The sequence below is a fragment of the Sarcophilus harrisii genome, chromosome 2, assembly GCF_902635505.1.
Source record: "Sarcophilus harrisii chromosome 2, mSarHar1.11, whole genome shotgun sequence".
Taxonomy (NCBI): Eukaryota; Metazoa; Chordata; class Mammalia; order Dasyuromorphia; family Dasyuridae; genus Sarcophilus; species Sarcophilus harrisii.
This window is the reverse complement of record NC_045427.1, coordinates 222,070,671-222,092,438: the sequence shown is the minus strand read 5'-3', so window position 1 is coordinate 222,092,438 and position 21,768 is coordinate 222,070,671. Positions and strand designations below refer to the sequence as shown.

Below are 21,768 nucleotides of genomic sequence, written 5' to 3'. Positions count from 1 at the left end.
AACTTCCACCTTTTCCAAGAGCTATCATGGAAAATTTCCCTCTCTGCAGTGGAAGATCTTGGAAAGCATTTCAAATAAATGCTGGTTAGGAGTATCATTATAGAATATAGCAATCTGTATGTATTGCTTAGTCATTTTACAGAAAAAGACTGTAAAGATCTGGATGCCTAGGGACTATTGGATTTTGAACAGGAGGACTAAAATGAAACAACATTCAATCCCAAGGCTAGGCAGCCAGTGCTTTTCAACGTTGTATTTATGTAATGGATACTACTAGATCCTCAATGCAGAAGACAAAGAGAAAAATGGCTTGCTTTTATTTGCCTAGCTGTTTTTCTTTTTTAATCAGTTTGAGCATATACTTCACCTCAAGGCATCTCAAGAGTACCTGACACTTTTCACTGACTTATGGAAAAGGTAATTGGAGTGATGAACCATTTGGATGTTTTGGTACATGTGGTAACCTCATTGCCTTTGAAAGAATGTAAGGGAAAACTGATAATACTGTTGGACTAGCTAGGGAGAAATTAGTCTGAAGCCCTCAATTGTTCAGTACCACTTCTGCAAAGTATAAGTATTAGCAAGCCTTTGGAGCTGATGTGTATTGACTTTTTTTTCCCCTCTGGAAAGAGATAATAAGAACATAAGTTATTTTTAAAAAAACTCATTAAAATATCATAAGCTATATTCTATTGCTTGTTTATTTAGTCTTATTATATTATGTTACTTGCATATGTGTGTCTAACAGCTATTAAATCTGCTAAGGTGTTATAGGAGAAATATTGATCAATGTATTCCTTTCTTGTTTGTATCCTCTCAAACCAAGGTAAAGATTTTGAAAGCAAACTACCTAAGGAGATACTAGTTTTGGCAGGAACTAAGAAATCTAGAACTATACCTCACTACCCACAGAGAGACCTAAAACCTGAACATTTCAACTGAAAACTGATGAATATGCTAAGAATCATCAGACCTGAACAAAAATCTCAGTGGAGTCAACATGTGGCATTTCCAATTCCTCTATACGATGCTACCAGGAATGACATTATAGGCTTTACTTCATACCCATTGATTTTGGGGTGAGAATCACACAAGTTGACTTACACTTTGGAATTTCAGAAGATGTTAATGTAGTAGAAATACTCAGAATCAGTATGTCTCTCAGCTGAAAGATAGACTAAAGGAAGCTGAACACATAGCTATAGTCTCGGCTATAAAAAAAAAGTTCTGATAGAAACCAGCAATGGATGTACAAATTCGTTGTCATAAAAAACCATGGAGTGCAGTGAACACACAAAATAGTAGACTGATGAAGAGTCACTCCATCCCAAGTAGTTGAGAGGTTGGGCAACTTATCTGTTTATCAAATAGTGCCACTCAGGTGGTATAAAGACAATGTATTATAATTATCTATTGGAGAATTAGTCAACTTCCTAATGAGCAGTTGGAAAGTAGTGATAAACAGTCACCTAAACAGACTTTGAGAAGAAGAGCCTGATTTCTGGTTGCAGGGAGATAGAGAACTAGATAATAGCTCATAAGATTGTGATTCAGATGACTTTGAAATTTAGAATTGTCATCCACCAAAGGTTCAGAAGACTCAACCAAGTGGATCCATGACCTAGGAGGAACTCTGTGCAGACAGAAGGGAAGGCTAAACCAAGAGGTACCTTTTTTCCAACCTAACACTCCAGTTGTAGAGGCTTCGAAGGAAGGCTCCATTGTCCTGCCTGAGTTATCTATAAGCTTAGGGCTGGAATCAGAGGCCAGATAGGAGACTAGTGCATCCTTTCCAAAAGGCAGTGGTTAGCTGTAATTTCCAGAGTGACAGGGTTGTGGGGTTGGGGATGAGACTAACATGTCAGTGAAACATGGTAAATAGACTGAAGCTAAGCTAGACAGGATGAGCTTTCATCAGTCAGCATAGCACATTCCCTGTCAGTCAAATAACAGTCAATAAGCACCCACTCAGATCTTTCTGATTCCATCTAGAGTCCCTCTTTAGTACTAAGATTCCATAATTCTGGGCTCAATCTTCTCTATATCTAAGCCAAACCAATGACCTCTTTAAAGTGGTATAGTGGGAAAAGACCTGGAAATTGGAAATCTTGGGTTCTAATTCTAGCTCCATCATTATGGTACTATATGATCTTGGGCACTTTTCTGGGCTTCTGAGATCTGCTATGTACAATGAAGTACTGGACAAAATAGTCTCCTGGTTCTATTATATGTGTGGAATCCCGACACTGCATAGTGTCTGGCACCGAATAAACACTTAAAAAATATCTACTGAGAGGCAGTAAGATGTAGGTAGAATGCTGGGCCTGAAGTCAGGAAAACCCAAGTAAAAATCCAGTGTCAGACACTTCAGACCTGGCCAAGTCACTTAACTCTATTTGCCTCAGTTTCTTCATGTGAGGAATGAGCTGGAAAAGGAAATGGCAAATCATTCCAGTATCTTTGTCAAGAAAACCCCAAAAGGAATCATGAAGGATTAGACACAACTGAAAAAACAACACAAAACTAAAATTCTTGTTGATCAATTGTTGATTGATCTAGGATTCTCATCTTTTTTTTTATAAAGCTTTTTATTTTCAAAATATTCACGGATAATTTAACAACATTGACCCTTGCATAGCCTTGTGTTTCAGATTTTCTCCTCCTTTCCCCATCCCCTCCCCTAGATGGCAAGCAATTCAATATATATTAAACATGTTAAAATATGTATAAACATATTTATACAATTCTCTTGCTACACAAGAGAAATCAGATTTTTTAAAAAGAAAGTAAATGAGTAAGAAAACTCATATATTAAAAATATGCAAGTGAACAACAACAAAAAGAGTGAGAATGTTATGTTGTGATTCACATTCAGTTCCCATACTTCTCTCTCTGGGTGTAGATGGCTCTCTTCATCACAAGATCATTGGAACTGGCATCAGTCATCTCATTATTGGAAAGAGTCACATTCATTAGAACTGATCGTCATATAATATTGATGTTGTCATGTATAATGATCTCCTGGTTCTGCTCATTTCACTCGGCATCAGTTCAGGTAAGTCTCTCGAGGTCTTTCTAAAATCATCCTCCTGATCATTTCTTACAGAACAATAATATTCCATAATATTCATATACCACAATTTATTCAGCCATTCTCCAATTGATGGGCATCCACTCTGTTTCCAGTTTCTGGCCACTACAAAGAGACCTGCCACAAACATTTGTGCACATACAGGTCCCTTTCCCTTCTTTAAGATCTCTTTGGGATATAAGTCCAGAAGTAACACTGCTGGGTCAAAGGATATGCACAGTTTGATAACTTTTTAAACATAGTTCCAAATTGCTAGGATTCTCACTTATGGCACAAATATGATTCTGACAAAAAAGCAGAACCAAGCAACCCTGAGCATAATCTCAGCCCTAAGAGCAGAGAGCAGGGAAGAGTGACTAATTGTTGACTGAAAGCCTTAGGACAAAACACAGCCAGAGGCCCCATGGACTCAGGAACAGACCAAAAGAGTCATATTATTTTTGAAACTTCTCCATCATGTTAAGGTGACAGAAAAGCCAGGGTCATAGCTGGGGGCCTAAGAGGACCCAGAGTCCTCGCTCCAGAGGCTGTCTGAGCCTTGGCCCCTGAACAGCTGCAAGGCCTGGATGAAGGCTTGAGACCTAGGGGACCCTCTGGGAGACAAGATAAAAGGCCTAGCTGGACCCCTGCCTGGGCCTGGGCTCTGCGGCCTGGGTTTCCCCTGCTGTGGGTTCTGAAAAATCAATGTTGCTTTTGGAATTCAAAATCGTCAACCAAGTCAGGCTGAAGGCAGCTGATGACAGGGTGAGTCTCCAGCATAGGATGAACAGGAGGAGAGAGGGAACCAGTATGGGGATCAGATGCATCTCAGGAGAAGGGGAAAAAGCATAGAGACCCGCAGTCCCTACTCTGTCCTTTGCTCTTGGCTCTGTCCCTTACTAGCCCTATGACCCAGGGTGCAGACACTTCAGCACTTCTTAGCAAAACTTTGCTTTGTCCCCAGTGCTCTGCACACAAATGTTTATTGATTGAGTGACTGGATCCTGTAATTTCAGTTTCTCCCTGTGCAAAACCGGGTTGTTAATAACATTTATCCCACCCATCTCACAGGGTTTCTTAGGAAAAATGCTTTGTGAATCTTCAAGGGTAAAAGAGAGAAGTGCTTGTTTCTAGCTATGTGACCTTAGGCACATCATCAATTCTACAAACTTCACTGTTACTGTGCCACTGAACAGCATCCTGCTGGCCTCTCAGACCTGAAGCTTCATAGTCATGCTGTACTCTTCCAAGTTCAGTTAGTCATCAAATCTTATGATGACATCCCTTGTCTATATGCTCACAGACACTACCCTAGTACTCATCTCCTCTCCCTTGGTTCATATGATAATAATAATAGCTAGCATTTATAATAGCCCTTTAATGTTAGTAAAGCAAATATTATCTCATCCCATCATATCGTGAGCTACTTGAGAACAAGGACTGTCTTTTACCTCTTTTTTGTATCCCTCCAGCTTAACCACAGTAATTGTTGGTCAACTGCTTTCAAAGAGAACTAGTGACATCTTAGAATAATGTCTTTTTAAAAAATTTCAATAGTATTTGATTTTCCAAATACATGTAAAGGTAGTTTTCAACATTCATTTCTGTAAGACTTTGTGTTCCAAATTTTTCTCCCTCTCTTTGGTATGATGTCTTGACTCAGGCTTGAATGGAATTAAAGTGAGGCAGAATTGTATGAAGCCATCAGCCTCACTGTATCTTCCAGAGTGATGAAATTTAATGGCAAGATAAAAGTCAGGACAACTGGTGACAACCTGGATGCAGTGAATGAACTTGGGGGTTTTGATCTCTGAGCAAGCTCTAGGTACTTTTTTAAATTATAGCTTTTTATTTACAAGTTATATGCATGGGTAATTTTACAGCATTGACAATTGCCAAACCTTTTGTTCCAACTTTTCCGCTCCTTTCCTCCACCCCTTCCCACAGATGGCAGATTGACCAATACATGTTGAATATGTTAAATTATAAATTAAATACAAAATAAGTATACATGTCCAAACAGTTATTTTGCTGTATAAAAAGAGTCAGACTTTGAAATAGTGTACAATTAGTCTGTGAAGGAAATCAAAAATGCAGGTGGACAAAAATAGAGGAATTGGGAATTCCATATAATGGTTCATAGTCATCTCCCAGAGTTCTTTCACTGGGTGTAGCTGATTCAATTCATTATTGTTCTATTGGAAATAATTTAGTTCACCTCATTGTTGAAGAGGGCCTGTCCATCAGAATTGATCATCACATAGTCTTGTTGTTGCTGTCTACAATGATCTCCTGGTCCTGCTCATTTCACTCAGCATCAGTTCATGTAAGTCTCTCCAGGCCTTTCTGAAATCATCCTGCTGGTCATTTTTAACAGAACATTAATATTCCATAACATTCATATACCATAACTTATTCAGCCATTCTCCAACTGATGGGCATCCACCCAGATTCCAGTTTCTGGCCACTATAAAGAGGGATGCCACAAACATTTTTGCACATGTGGGTCCCTTTCCCTCCTTTAAGATCTCTTTGGGATATAGGCCCAGTAGAAACACTGCTGGATCAAAGGGTATACACAGTTTGATAACTTTTTGAAGCTCTAAGTACTTTAACTACATCTGCTTCAGCCAGTTGGAACAATTATTCTCATCTGCCCATTCTACCACAGTTTTCACATGCTCAAGGTAGACATCCCCCTAATTCACTGATAGATTTGAGATCTGTCAGTTATCCCCAATCTGGTTTAGCCCATTTGCCCAGACTGGATGTGACTTCTTGAAGCCATAGGTGAGAGTTGGGTGAAAGATGGATAAGCGGCCCTGAAAAGGGCTCAGCAATCACCACACCAGAGGTTTTAGTCTTCCTGACTACCCTATACACTGTGTCACAATAAGTTCATTTATTAATGTTTATTGACCCTTTGATTTTAATGGCAACTCCAGGGATATTATTATCTTCATTTTTACAGATGATGAAACTGAAGCTAGAGTGACTTGCCAAGTTACTACTCAGTTAAGTGTCTGGAGCAGGCTTTGAACTTTATTTTTATCTCTCCATATTCTTACTGCCTCTCTGGACTGACATTGCAAAAGTTTCCTAATTGGTTTCCTTGTCTCAAGGAGACACTAATCCCTCCTCATAAACCCATCCTCCACAATTTTTGCCTTCAAAGGCACTGGGCTCCTCATCACTGGAGATCTTCAGACAGAAGCTAGATAGTTGTTTATTGTTGTGTTGAGATAGTCCGAGGCAGGTAAAACTGTATTTTTTCTTAAAAGGTACTGAAACTGCTCTCAAGATTTAACTGGCTCAAGAATTAAGATTTAGGCTGTTGACATACATAAATCAAAGTCTTTTTTTAAAATAGTGTTAGTAAGGTATATATTTTGACATTTAAAGTTTTAAAAAATTAGCATTTTATTTTCCCTAATTACAGGTAAACACAGTTTTTAACATTAATTTTTAGAATTTTGAGTTACAAATTCTCTCCCTCTTGCTTCCCTCCCTACTTCATTGAAAAGGCAAGCAATTTGATATAGATTATATGTGAGTAGTTCATGAAAACCATTTCCATAATAGTCATGTTGTAAAAGAAAACATAGACTCCCCCCAAAAAAACTCAAGAAAAATAAAATTTAAAAAGTATGCTTCAATATGTATTCAGACAGCATCAGTTCTTTCTCTGGGTATGGAAAACATTTTTCATTTAAGTCTTTCAGAGTTGTCTTGGATCACCATATTGCTGAGAATAGCAAAGTCATTCAAGATGATCATCTTACAATATTGCTGTTACTTTGTACTCAGTGCATTTCACTTTGCAGCTGCTCATGAAAGTCTTTCCAGGTTTTTCTGAGAGTATCCTGTTCATTTCTTATAGCACAATAGTATTTCATCATTATCATATAGCACAATTTATCCAGCCATTCCTCATTTGATGGCCATCCCCTTAATTTCCAATTGTCTGCCACCAGCAAAGAGTGACTATAAATAATTTGTATATATAGGTTCTTTCCTTTTTTTAAAAAAAAAAAATTTTCTTTGGGGATACATGCCTTGTAATGGTATTGCTATGTCAAAGGGTATTTATGGATCAAAAGCAATCTTAATGAATATCCCTTCCCTGCTTGGAATGCTCTTCTGCTTCTTGTTGTTCAGTCATATCCTACTATTCAAGACCCTGTGGATTATAGCACATAAGGCTCTCCTATCCTCTATTATCTTTCAAAATCTGTCCAAGTTCATATTCATTGCTTTCATTATACTCTCTATCCCTTTCATTGTCTGCCCTCCCCTTTTCCTTCTTCTGCCTTTTATCTTTTCCAACATTAGGGTCTTTTTCAATGAGTTCCATCATTTTTATTGTATGACCAAAGTATTTAAACTTTAGCTTCAGTACTTGAACTTCCTGACCTCCTTGCCATTCTCTCAAAAGTCTTCTCCACAGCACAATTTTAAAATATCAGTTCTGTGGTACTCAGATTTCCTTATACTCCAACTCTCAGCCATACATTGATATTAGAAAAATCATAGTTCTGATTATGTGGACTTTTTGTTAATGGCTATATGAACTCTGCAAGTGTCTCATTTCTTTTCACTTGTGAACCTGAGTGTCTGTGTTGGCAACATCATGGAACTCAGGGTTATCCACTACTCTGTTTCATTTCCAAACAAAATGATATCAATCCTGCCTTTGGTAAGGCCAGAAGACCTTAGTTCCTTGTTCATTTTCCTTTCTGTTCAACTGATTTCTGTTCAGATACAAGAGAGACCAAATAGTGCCTGAGATCTCTTCTATTAATCAATCAGTCAACAAACATTTCTTCAAGCATCTATGTTGTGCGGAACACTCTTCTAGGCACTGCAGATACAAAGACAATGAATGAAATGATTCCTATTCTGAGGAACTTTCAGGCTAATGGGCCAGGCAAGTATATAAGACAATGATAATAATAAACATTTATATAATGTGTTAAAGTTTGAAAAACTTTTTACATTTATTATCTTCTTTGATTTATTCCTCACCATCTGTGATGTAAATGCTGTTATTATCCCCATTTTATAAATTAGACTGAGAAAAGGTGACTTGCCCAGAGTCACACGACTAGTAACAGTTTAAGGCTGGATTTAAACTTGGGTCTTGCTGACTTCAAGTAAAAGGTCATTAAAAACAAGGTAAACAGAGAGAGCTCATTGTCTAGAGTTGAGGTCAATAGGCTGCCTATGCCCTCAACAAGAATCTTTTCTGTTTGGGAACAAAAAAGCTTTTTTAAATGGGTTAAGAAGAAAACCAAATAACAATTCCAGTTCCATAACACATTTTCCAGGTCCTTTCCCTTAGATCAAGAATTATAGTAAATCAATTCACTTTTGGATTGTCTGCTCATTTCTATCTCACTTGGAATGGGCAGCGGGAAGACAAAGGTAGGATATTTCTTAGTGTCATTGAAAGAATCACTATGAACCTGGTAGGTTTTTTTTTTAAATTATGAACCCCTGAACTTTGCTTTGAACCCAACCGTGTTTACATTTTTACCAGTAAGTTGAAGGCAGAGATAGAAAGCACTTAGGAAATTGGTAGAATTATAGAAATTGGGTTGAAAATGAGACAAATATGCCTAAAGGAGATTTATGCTTCCTCCTCAACTAGGGTAAAGTAGACATGAACAGAGATTCTTTTGAGCATCTTCTTACTTTGGTTCCAATGATCTTTTCTTGATAGATGACAGTTCAGACAATGGCATGTGATTCTCCAGGTGGTCCATATCATAATCATTTACTTCTCCAAGGACCCCCGAGGGATTGAGAAGAAAACACTACTTTGTAAACTATAGCTTCATCCCCCCAAAACAGCTGTCTCTCCTTTTATGCCTTGATCCCTGGCAGGGTTAGTTTTTGGTATTTTTCTGTTTGTTTGCCTGATCCCTGGGCTCCTCTTGTAGCCTTTGATGACAACAGCTTTTACTGTAACTGGTTATCTGTTTCCATTCCTTAGTCTTTCAGAGACATGGCGGGTGGGCTAGGAAGAATAGTTTCAAAGCAGGTGGGCAAAAGAGAAACAGGATGGAGAGAAACAACAATTGGATGGTCTCAACGAACCATGGGGGCATGTACACAGAATCTAAGGCTGAAGGGGACATTACCAATATGGCTCTTTGCTCTGGAGAGAGGAGGAACAGAGGCTCAAGATATTGGGTTCTAATCTCAGATCTACTACTATGTGCCTTTGAACAAATTACTGATCTGCTTTAGGCCTCCATTTTCTTCTTTGAAAAATAAAGGCTTAGGTCAGTTGATCCCAAGGGCCCTTCCAACTATACCATCCTCACATTCTTCTTAATCCTTAGGGAAAATCACTCACCCTCTTAGAATTTCATTCTAACATCCTTTTCGGCATTGACATTACACTTCCTATGATTCCCATATCCATCTTGGAAAAGGGGGTGTGATAGCTTATATTCTCCCATCCCAATTGCTGGTGCTATCCCTCCAAAATTGCCTTTCCTTTCCTCCCCTTCTCTCTATATCTTTCTTTCCCTCCCTTCCTCCTTGCCTTTTTCCTTCCCTTCCTTTGTCTATCTCTGTCTCTTTCTGTCTCCCTCCCCCCTCCCTCTGTCCCTCTCTCTCTCTCTATATATATATATACATGTATATATATATATGTGGATAAATGGATAAATTTTTGTATACACTTACCATATGCACTTGTCTCTTCCATTAGAAAGTAAACTCTTTGAGAATAGGGATTGTTTCCGTTGTTATCTTTATATCCCCTGTACCTAGCACATAGTGAGCTCTTGGTCATTGTTAGATTGGATTGTTTCTTGTGCATGAAGTCCCATGGTTGGTGCTGGTAATACAAAATGGAAAAAATTCAGTTCTACCTTCATGGAATTTATACTTTAGCTGGGGAGGTAAGATTCACATATGAAAAAAGATAACACCAACAAAAATTGGCCACCCTTTGTTAAACATACAATGAGGAGAATAGGCAGCTAATACAGTAATGAGATCAATGAGGTAGGAGATATCATTGTGAGCTGGAGTGATCAGGTAAGGCTGCTTGAAGAGAGACTTGAATTGGACTCGAAGGTTTAACAAAACCTGGAAAGGTGGAGTAGTAGAAGATTCAGGAAACAGATGGAAAAAATCTAGGGGGTAACAAAGGAGGTATTGGAGGAACAATTAGGATACCACTGAGTTTAAGCATGGGAGTGGTTATAAAATAAGGCAGTTTGGGACCACATGATGGAGACCTTGAAGTCTAGAACCTTAGAATGGGGAAGATCTCATGGATTATCCAGTGCAAAACTCTCTTCAGCATCTCTGAGAGTTCCAGCCTCAGTAGCAATCATTGAAGGCATATGAATAAGGTTCAGATATGATCAAAGTACTATGTTAGGAAGATTAAACTGACGTCAGCATACAGAATAGGCTGGGAGAGGAAAGGTAAGACTGAAAGCAGGAAAACTGGTTCAGACTAGTTGTTGGGATTATAATTATTATGACAATGATTGGAGCTCAGATCTTCTTTCTCCCAGTAAAGTTCTTTATATATCCTTCTTTCATGCTTTAATTCCACTCTAGGGGCTTAAACTGAGATAATGCTGCAAGAGATTTCCTAGGTCCCTGATAACTTCCCATTAGCCTTGAAGACCAGTCCTTTGGGTATAGGAAGGAGATAATGCTGGAAAGAGCTCTGGGCTTGGTGTCAGAGAGCCTTCATTTTTGTTCTTGACACTAACTTGCTGGAGATGTGCAACAAGTCAATCAATATGTCTGAGCTTCTAGTCCCAGCTCTTCTATTAATGTCCTATTTTTCATCTGTAAAATGGATATCTCTTCTGACAACTTCAGATGGTTGTGATAAAATTTTATGGCAGACTGAAAGGGTCTGAAAACTATGAACTTTGCATTAAATACATGTAAAGAATTGTAATTAATGTTATTATTCCTGGAAATGGTTCTTAGGATATGGGAGATATCACTTCCACATTTGTTTCTGACTCTTTTAAAAAACCAGCAACTCTCTGGTAAGATTCATCATCTTTCTTCCCTTCAAGGTATTTCCAGGTCCTCTTACTGCAAAGGTTATAAATTTAAAACTATAAGGAACTTTAGAAGTCATTTAGTCCACCTCCTTAGTTTTACAGCTGAGGAAACTGAGGCCCAGAAAAACTGTGATTATCTCAAAGTCATTCATATAGCAATGACAAAGCTGGCATTCAAACCCATCTTTCTGACTGCAAATCCATTGGTCTTTCCATTGCATTTGAATGCCTCCAAGAATTCTGGAATTTCTGTTTTGATTAATCAGTCAATAAATCAGTAAATCAATTATTTAAGTGATTACTATATGCCAGATACTGTTTTAGGCATTAATAGTACAAGTACTAAGAAATAAACTATCCTTATTTTTAATGAACCTAATTTTAGAAAGGGGACAGACAACAATAAATATGAACAGACATATAGCAATACATTTATACAGCACCAATAAACATATACAGCAATAAATACAGCATATCATAAAGTGAATAAATATAAATATATACACACAAAGTAGCTAAATATGACTTAGTTTGGGAGTCAAGGCACAAGCAGGAGTTGGGGATCAGAAAGTTTCTTTTAGAAGAGCTGAATGTTAGGAGCAGCTAAGTGGCTCAGTGGATAGAGCACCAGCCCTGAAGTCAGGAGGACCTGAGCTCAAATTTGGTCTCAGACACTTGACTCATCCTAACTCTGATACCCTGGGCAAGTCACTTAACCCCAATTAACCTCAGCTCCTCCCTCCTCCCCAAAGAGAGCTGAATGTTAAAGGAAAGAAGCCCTGGATGAGATAAAGGTAAGAGGGGATTGTATTTCAGAGCTGTGGAGATACCTGGGGCAGAGAGGTGGAGTTGGGAGATGGAGGGCTGTGAGTGAGGAATAAAGAAAAAATCATTTTGGCTTGATGGCAGAATTTGAGAAGAGGAATATTGTTCAACAAGGCTTAAAGGATGGGTTGGGGCTAGAAGGTCAAACAGATGCCTGTACCAACACTCTTCGCCATCCCCAACGGTGTAAGACAAACCTATTGGGAGATAGGAATTCTCTCTTTTTTTTTTTTTTTTCTTGCAGGAAGCATGAAATTCTGTAAAGGCAATTTCACTGAAAGCCACAGAAAGAACCAACCACAGGATCCCTAAGATTGTGACATATAACTCCCAATAAGAAGAAGGAATCGCAATAGCTTTTTCTAAGATATATTGCTGCCTCTTCGAAGCAAATAGACCCTGGGTTTTAGAAGGACATGCTGATGCTCTTTTCTATTAAGCTATCAGACCTAAGCTAAGTTCCGAGTGAGTTTTTAAAATTTTTATTTTATTGATTTATTCAATTTTAAAGCCCAAAGATTTCCCGTAGGTATAAGACTGGGAAGCATCACGATTTAGTATCAGTGATATCCCCTATCCTGAATATTTTTGTAGAGTTACAAAGCATTCCGACCTATGCCATTTCATTGATATTCAACAACTTCCTAGTGAAGAAAGTTTGGCTCAATTTTACAGATTAAAAAATCGAGGCTCAGAAAGAAGTGACTTGCTCACAGCTTAAGACGAAACAGGTCCGAATCAGCACTATAGGTCCAGGTCTATTTGGAGCCTCAACACCACTTGAGTCCTAAGACGTTCTTTGGCCCGAATAGATCTTTGGGGATCCCACTGGGGCAGCTGAGGAACTCTGGCCCCGGGGCCCTTCCCGCTTCCTCCCTCTGCCAGGGACCAGCTGCCCGGGAGTGGGCGGAGGGAAAGAGTGACGAGGGGGCGGGGAGGTCCGGCTGGGCTCGGGCCGGGGCCGCCCAGCAGCAGACCCCTCCCCCGTGCGGACCCTCCCCCAGGATATAAAGCTGCTGTCCCCCGGGCCGCCCCACTCCAGCTGCTGGCCCCGCTCTTAACCTGGACCCTGGTTCGGGTCCTGTGGGGCTATGGCGGCGCTCGGGGCGCTGGCCACGAAGTTGTGGTGCATCCGGCGTCTGCTGGTGCTGCTGGCCACTCCGCTGGTGCTGCTGCCCATCCCTTTCAGCCTCCCACCCCAGGTAACGCCGGTCCCCAAGCTCCAGCCCGGAGCGACAGAGCCTGTGTGCGTCCCATCACCCACACAGGTGTCCCAACTTGCGTGTCCCTTCCTTATGGGCAGCGCAGCGTAGCCTCGGGCCCAGAACAGGAGCGCCAGACGACCCGCGGGCTAGTTGCCCCTCCACTCTCCGCGTTCCCTATCGTCCTCCTTCCCACTTGCTCAGCATACCCTCTCCAGAGTCCTCCCCCTTCCCGGTTTCTGCCTTCTCCGGTCGGGAAAGCCAGAAGCAACCAGACTCCGCGGGAGAATGCATTCCCTCCTTCCTTTTCTCTTTAACGATTTCCCAGTGCTATCTATCTGTCTGTCAGTCCGTCAGTCCTTCCGTCTGTCTGTCTATCTCTTTATCTTTCTGTCTTACTGTTTCTGGCTGTTTGACATCCCTCCTCTCAGGTCTCCTATTAGGTTCCGTAGTCTCTGCAATCAAGAAGGCTTCTCTGGGTCTGAATTTACTTGGTGGAGTTCCGGGGGAATCCGGGAACTTTGTTGGGAGGCGATGGTTTGGGGCTGTGAAAGAAATTGTCTGCTGTGAAAGGTCCCGAACAGATTTTCTTTGATGGAAAGCATTGAATTGCTAGGGAGTCAGGAGATCTGGGTTCTAGTCCCAGCTCTGCCTCTAATTAGCTGTATGATCTTGGACAGTCACTTATCCTCCCTGGTCCTCAGTTTCCCCATTTATGAAATGAGGCTGTGGACTAAATGATCTTTAAAGACTTTTCCAGTTCTGATAGAATTTGATTTCAGATTTCTTCCTTGTGCCTTGTCAACCCAGCTCCCACCTGTTATCGGAGTTCTTTCCCAACCCGATGTCATATACTTCCATTTGATAAGCTGCTTCACCTTCAATTTCCTTTGCCTTCTGAAGAAATAACCCTCTGATCACACTACTTTCTAGGGGTTTCTCTGGATCTCTCATCAGTACATCTCTCCAGTGTCCAGGGTTTACCCTGCTTAGGTCTTCTGCAGATAGAGTACCAACTTCCCACATTTGGAGGAACTAACCCCCAACTCTGTCTCCTTCCTTCTCTCCACATTTGACTCTATTGTCTCCTAAACTCTGTATTTAAACTTCTTTGGACTTAAAGTCAGAAATCACACCACTCCTATCTTCTGACACCCACTTCCATTCTTTTGGTCCTCCTAACTTCCCTGGAACAAATTTATCTGGACCTCAAAAGGGATAGAGTGACTCTTAGAGGTATGATTTAAAGATCCCTTTTTTGTGTATAGGAAGAGGACTCTCCTTCATCTGGGGAAAGTCTTGAGTGGATTCAAAAGAGTCTCAACAGAAGAAATTCGCCTTTGACTATTTGGAGACTTGGAATGATACATAAGGAAAACAAAAATGGATAGACCTTATAAGACACAAGGGTTTTAATGGGGGCTTGTCTCTCCTACTCATTAGCTGTGAGCAAATCATTTCACCTCTCTGAGCCTCAGGATCATCATCTTAATATAGTTATAATAATACACAAAGAGCTCAGTTAGGAAGACCATATCAAAAGAGCTATATCTGACATTTTTTGTCTTGTTGTCCCCTAACAAGTTATTTCATCTCTCCATGTCTCAGGCAAGTAAGACTATAAACTGCAGAAGAGTTACTAATCTATATTGGTGGAGGGAACCCTCTGACATTAGTGAAATTACAGATCTGGATCACTCTGCTTCCCTCGCCACCAAGGACTGTAATAGCTTACCTTACAAAACTGTTATGAAGAACTATGCAAAAGTGATCTAACATTTAGCATTGAGAAGCCATAAATACCATGGAAGTCAGTAAGCTGTGTCCATTCACACTTCTTGCTTGTTTCCCATGGGGAAGAAAAACACTTTTGAGTTCCAAGGCCTTCTATTTTCTCCATTAATGAATGAACAGTGCAATTGGAAAGAGAGAAAAAAGTAAGCAGAATATTCAGAAGGGACTGATATAATAAGTCTCAGTTATTTGTAGTACAGATAATCCATATATGGTTTTTTTTTTAGCAGATTTTCTTCTTTTATTTTTCTTTCCTTCCATCCCCTTTCCTTTTTTCTCCCTTTTATCTCTCCTTTCTTATCTATTTTTTCTTTGTTCTCTTCTCTCCTTATCTCTCTCTTTCCTCCTCTTCTTTATTCTTCTCTCTTTGTCTTGTCTCACTTCTTCCTCCTTCTTCATCTCCTCTCTTCTTTTCTTCTTTCTACTTCTCTACCCTTCCTCTGCTCGACTCCTCTCTTCCTTTCTCTTTGTTTCCCTTTGTACCCTCTCTTCTACTCCTCTCTCCCTCTTCTTTTCCTCTTCCCTCCTCTCTCTTCTTTTCTTTTCTGATTTTTCCTCCTTTCCTCTTCTCTTTCTCTCTTCATTTCCCCTCTCACCTCTCTTCTCTTCAGATCTCTTTTCCCCCTTCTCTTCACTACTCCTCCTCCCCCTCTTTTCTCTTTTCTTATCTTTCATCCTCTCATCTTTCCTTTCCTTTTCTCCTGTACTCTTTCTCTCCCCCTTTCTTCCCTTCTCTTCCCTCTACCTTCCTCTTTCCCCCTTCTTCTTTTTCTCTTCCCTTTCTTCTCTCCACTCTACTTTTCTTTCTGTCTCCTTTCCACTCCTTCTTTCCTCTTCTGTCCTCCACCATTTTCTCCTCTCATCTTTCTATCCTTTCTTCTCTACTCTATTCTTTTTTCCCTTTCTCTCCTGTCATTTCTTTTCTTTACTCTTTCACCCCTTTTTTTCCTCTACACTGTTTTAATTCAATCCTATCAAAATAGTACTTTTCATTCCAAAGCTACTTTAAAATCCTCATTTTTAAGGTAGGAGAAGAAGCATGAAGCATCCTATCTTTTTCTAGGTTAAGACACATAGTGTATGCAGAATTTAAGGAACAAATTGGCTCCATCTGAAAGAATAGAATTACCTGGGGTCAGAAACTATCCTTAATATTATTCAACATTAATTTCAAAAATATTCCTTAAGAACCAGAATATTCAGGCAGTGAGATGGCACAGTGGAGAGAGTGAAAGGTTTGGAGACAGGAAGACTTAGGACTCTTGAGTTGAAATCTGACCCCAGACATTTATTTACTATTTGCTTCAGGTTCTTCATCTGTAAAAATGAGCTGAAGGAGGAAATGGCAAGCCACTTAATTTTCTTTGCCAAGAAAATCCAAAATTAGTTCACAGAGAGTCAGAAATGATTGAAAAACAACTCAATAACAATAACTACTACAGAATATTTTAGAAGTTTGGGTAGTTTAATTTCATTAAAGCCTAAAATTGCACCAAGACTTTGGTATAAGTATTGGGCTAGGTGCTATAAGAGATACCAGATTTTATGTATTTTTTGCCTTGGAGGAATTAATTGCCTTGGGTGCAGGAGGTGGGGTGAAGATGGATAGTCAATGTGTGTGTGTGTGTGTGTGTGTGTGTGTGTGTGTGTGTGTGTGAATCTATCATTATATAAATGTGTGGATAATTCTTCTAAACCTTATCATCTTAGGGCATTGTCCCAGGCACTGAAAGCTTAAGTGACTTGCTCATGGTCACACAGCTACTATGTGTCAGAAGTAGGATTTGAATCCAGATCATGCCCAAGTCAAGGCCTTCTATCTGCACACATATTACTCTATCCCATATATTTATATCAACAAATTGAATAGAATGTGCTATGAGAGAGAGAGATCCCTTCCAGATCCCATTTCTTGGCAAATGGAGAAAGTTGATAGTTATTCAAATGACACTTTTGAGTTTCTAGAAGGAAAAGAGAGTTCAGCAAGTGTTTCCTGAAAGTCTACTCTTTGTGTAGTCTTATGCAAAGCTAAATTGTGGGCAATACAGAGAAAGAGAAGACCGTTGCTTCTCTCGAGGTATTTGCAAATGAGGTAGAGAGACAAGAAATACTAGGGAAATAGTGAAAGATTCTAGGTTGGATAGAACTAATTAGATTATAAAGCGCAAATACAATGAAGGAAGAGGGAGAAAAACAGGGGCTGGGATGGTCAGGAAAGCTTTATGAAGAAGATGCTGGGAATTGGAGCCTCTACATAATTGCCTTAAGTGCAGATTTGACTATGACACTTTTCTGTTCATCACACTTCAATAACTCTCTATTGCTCGGGGAAAGAAGAATTCTATAAACTTCTCTGTTTGGCTTCTAAAGAACTTTACAGGTTGTCCACAACCTATCTTTTCAGATATAGTTCTTTCTCTCGTCCTATAGTCTAATCAAACTGACCTTTCTATTCTTTACATATACCACATCTCCATTTCACCAGAATCCTTTTCTTTTTCTTCAAGGTACAATTTAGCCAAGTGATGCTTCATATGCGGTAGAGGAAGCTTTTTCTGATTCCCTCCCTCCTCCTTTCCTATTTAGCTGTCACTACCAAGCTCTCTTACATTCTATCCATTCTTTTATATTTATATGCTAAGATAGATTATGAGCTTCTTGAGAGTAGGAGCTACTTTGATTTTGTCTTTAGATCTCCAATACCTTGCACAATACCAGGTACATAAGCACTGAATAAAAACTTGTGTGTGTGTGTGTGTGTGTGAGAGAGAGAGAGAGAGAGAGAGAGAGAGAGAGAGAGACAGAGAGAGACAGAGAGAGACAGAGAGAGACAGAGAGAGGCAATTAGCGTTAAGTGACTTGCCGGGATATCCACAGCTTTACAGTAAATGTTAAGTGTCTGAGGTCAAACTTGAACTCAAGTCCTCCTGACTCTAGGACTGGTGCTGTATCAACTTCGCATCATTCTTCTTCTTCTTCTTCTTCTTCTTCTTCTTCTTCTTCTTCTTCTTCTTCTTCTTCTTCTTCTTCTTCTTCTTCTTCTTCTCCTTCTCTTTCTCCTTCTCCTTCTCCTTCTCCTCCTCCTCCTCCTCTTCCCCATCCTCCACCTCCTCCTCTTCCCCTTTTCCTCCACCTTCTCCTCCTCTTCCCCTCCTATTCCTTCTCCTCCTCCTCCTCCACTTTCTCCTTCTCCTCCTCCTCCTCTTCCCCTTTTCCTCCACCTTCTCCTCCTCTTCCCCTCCTATTCCTTCTCCTCCTCCTCCTCCACTTTCTCCTTCTCCTCCTCCTTTTACTCCTTCTCCTCCTCCTCTTTCTCCACCTCCTCCTCCACCTCCTCCTCCTCCTCCTCCTCCTCTTTCTCCTTCTTGTCCTCCTTCTCCTCCTCCTTTTACTCCTTCTCCTCCTCCTCTTTCTCCACCTCCTCCTCTACCTCCTCCTCTTCCTCCTCCACCTCCTTTTCCTCTTTCCCTCCTACTCCTTCTTCTTTTTCTTCCTCTCCTCCTTCTTCTTTTTCCTTCTCCTCCTCCTTCTTTCCCTCATCCTCCTTTTCCTCTTTCTCCTCCTCCTTTATTTTTGTCGAGGCAATTGGGGGTAAGTGACTTGTCCAGATAGTAAATGTTAAATGTCTGATGGTCCTCCTGGTGTTCTGTCCACTGCACCACCTTGCCATCCCAGAATAAGTGCTTATTGATTGATTGTTTAAAGGATTTAAACTGTCAGGAGGGCAAAGAGCAGCAGAAGCAAAGCTCTGTATGAGCAATGTCTACAGAACCAAAGAAAAGTCAAGATAATGGAAAGAAGAAGACCCAGGTTTGAAAGCTAGAGCTCACTGGGCTGCTCTTTGTGGGATGCAGTTGTAGTGGGAGTGGGAAAAACCCCAACTTTAGGGATCATAGGTGCCAGATTTGAATCCTGACTCTGCTACTGATTTTCTAGATGGGTTTGAATAAGTTTTTTTCTTTCCCTGAGCCTCAGTTTCCTCATCTGTAAAATGGGAATACCTGCTCTGCTAATATCAAAAAAAAAAAATTATCCTACAAGGAATAAAGGAAAAAAATAGGCAACAAAGTGTCTGAACAAACAAAATTGCCATATAGGTATATGAGGCCATATGGTGTCAGTGAAAATGTACTTTTGACTTGAGTTCAAACCTGTTATTTCTCACCTGATCTTAGGCAAATCACTGAGCCTCAGTTTCCTTATCCATAAAATGAAGGGCTCAGTTTAGAGCAAGTATTTTTAACTTGGGGTCTATGAAGTTGGATTTTAAAATATCTTCCTAAAGATATTTCATTATCTTTTGTTTTTTGTAATCCTAAATTCTTTTTATTCATTTAGAAGACATTGGGTTATTTGAACAAGATACTTCATCTGATTCTAGGCATTCACATTGTCTCTCTTCTCACCTTTGCCTATGGTTTCCTTTGAGTCCCAGCTAAAGTCCCACTTTCTGAAATAAGACTTTCCTTTTCTCCCTTAAGGCTAGCGTTTTCCTTCGGAGATTATTTCTAATTTATATTGTCTATAATTTGTTAATACATAGTTGTTTGCATTAGACTGTGAGCTTCTTGAAAACAAAGATGCTTTTTTTTTCCTTTCTGTGTGTTTTCAGTGTTTACTACATAGTAGGGCTTAATAAAAACTTATTATTGACTGGTTGATACAAATATATATATTGTTCCCATTTTGCAGAGGAAGAAATAGAATCACAGAAGGGAATTTGACTTGGCTGAGCTAAGGCTACACTAATAGTAGACACTGAATGTAATCAATGCTCAAAGAGGTAGTGTAAGCTGGAAGTGTAAGTAGGTTCAAAGAACTCCCCAAATAACAAGCCTCAGCTAGGGCACTGAAGGGAAATTTAGCATATGTTCCAACTCTTTTAAGGTAGATGGTACTGAGAGTAACCCTACCTTGCTATCCCCTCCCTCCCTGGGAGTCACACCAGAGACAGAATTCAGGACTGTGAGAACAGGGGTTCACAGGACTGACCCAGGGGGAACAATTCTTACATTATGTCCTAACTCGGGAATGTTGTCAGCAGGGATGGAAAGAGAGTGGGATGCTGAGCTGGAATGCTGAGATTGCAAGTTTCAATCTCACCAGGAGACCTTGTTTTCATTACAAAGATGCCTTAATTCTGCCTGAAAAGGATAAAGCCAGTTTACGTGAAGGGGAGAGTGTGCGATAGTGTATGATGTGAAGTACTTGTAAACCTGGGAAATTTGTCATCCTGGAAGATAACAAATTGGGGAATTGGTATTCAATGGACAATAAGATCAAGAAATTACAGCCTTGCAAATAAGGAATCCAAGTTTACCAGCCTACTTTTTCCAAAGCAGCTTAACTTCCCTCTAGGAAGCCCATGGAGAGCAAAATAACTCAAACAATATCTCTATTACTAATCTGACTGAAGCATGTATTTATCAGAGGTAGCAAACAGCTCTAGATGGTGTGTGGTGGATAGAATGGTGGGCTTGGAGTCAGGATAATGCTGTGTGACTGGGATAAATCATTTACTTTCAGTCTCCCTCAGTTTTCTCATCTGTAAAATGGAGATAAGGATAGTGCCTACTTTCCAAAGTTGCTGTGAGAAACAAATAAGTAATGTTTGAATAGCACTTAACACAGTGTAGATGCTTTATAAGTGCTTGATGCTTTCCTAGATAGATAGGAATGTGTTGTAGTAAGACTAAACCTGAGTTTGAATTCTGACTTTGTCATTTATATCCAGGGGACCTTTGGAAATCTAAACCACCTTCCTGGCTCTGTTTTATCTCCTATAAAATGGGCACAATAATATTACCTATTTTAGGCAAAGTTGTAAGGAAATTGTAAATTTTGTAATTGTAAATTGTAAAATTTTGTAGATTTTTTTTTCGTTGTAAAGTTCCTTTGTAGAAGCTACACAGTTCAATGGAAAAAAGCAATAGATTTGAAATGAGAGGACTTGGATCCAAATCAAGCCATTGTCACTTAGATATTGTGTGACCTTGGGAACTTATTGAGACTTCAGTTTGCTTATCTGAAAAATCTGAAGGTGTTGGACTAAATGAGGGCTAAGTTCTCTTTCAGCTCTTAAATCTACAGTCTTATGGTCCACTGCTATGGAAATCTATTGGAATTATTATTGATAAACTGCTATACTTACCAGCTGGCATAAATTTTTATGGTTGATAACCTTTCATTCCATAGTCAGAGATAGATTTGAAACTTCAACATTTCCTAGCTGTGTGACCATGTATAACTTATACTGCCTCTCTAAGGCTCCATTTTCTTCTTTATAAAATGTACCATAGGATTTAGAGCTGGAAGGGTGCAGTGGTTCTTCTTATTTAGTGGATGAAGATACTACTACCCAGAGAGGGTCATGTCTGGCCCAAGGTCCCACAGATGGGAGCTGAGCTTTGTTCATCCAGTCTTCTCTCTGACTCTAGATCCTGCACTCTTTGGGGCTGAGGATGCTGGGCTTAGCACAGTGCACAGCACTGTTTCATAAATGTTTATTGACTTTCTCTGCCATTGTCTAACGGATAGAACACTGACTTTAGAAGGAAAGGACCAGAATTAAAATCCTTGCTCTTTTTCTGACCCTTTGTATCATTTCAGATAATCCATGTCTTTTCTCTGGTCCTCAGTTTCTCCATTTTTAAAATAAGAGAGTTGGCAATTCTTGGTAAATTAGATTATACATAAAGCATGTGAGACTGCCCCCCCCCAATAAAGTTGGGAAGGAGGAATTAAACTAAATGATCTCAAAACTCCCTTCCAACTCTTGAATTTGTGATCTGATCTCAGATCAGAATCTTTCCAGTTCTCAATCTTG

General features: G+C 39.8%; 1 protein-coding gene across 1 annotated transcript in view; it reads left to right on the top strand.

The window, feature by feature from the left end:
- The first annotated feature begins 12,955 nt into the window (after positions 1-12,955).
- The window catches only part of SLC13A3 (solute carrier family 13 member 3), a 76,728-nt gene continuing 67,915 nt past the window's right edge, over positions 12,956-21,768 (top strand). The window contains exon 1 of the mRNA XM_031951571.1: positions 12,956-13,148. Coding sequence (XP_031807431.1) covers positions 13,038-13,148 — 111 coding nt within the window. The 5' untranslated portion in view covers positions 12,956-13,037. The remainder of the gene's footprint in view (positions 13,149-21,768) is intronic.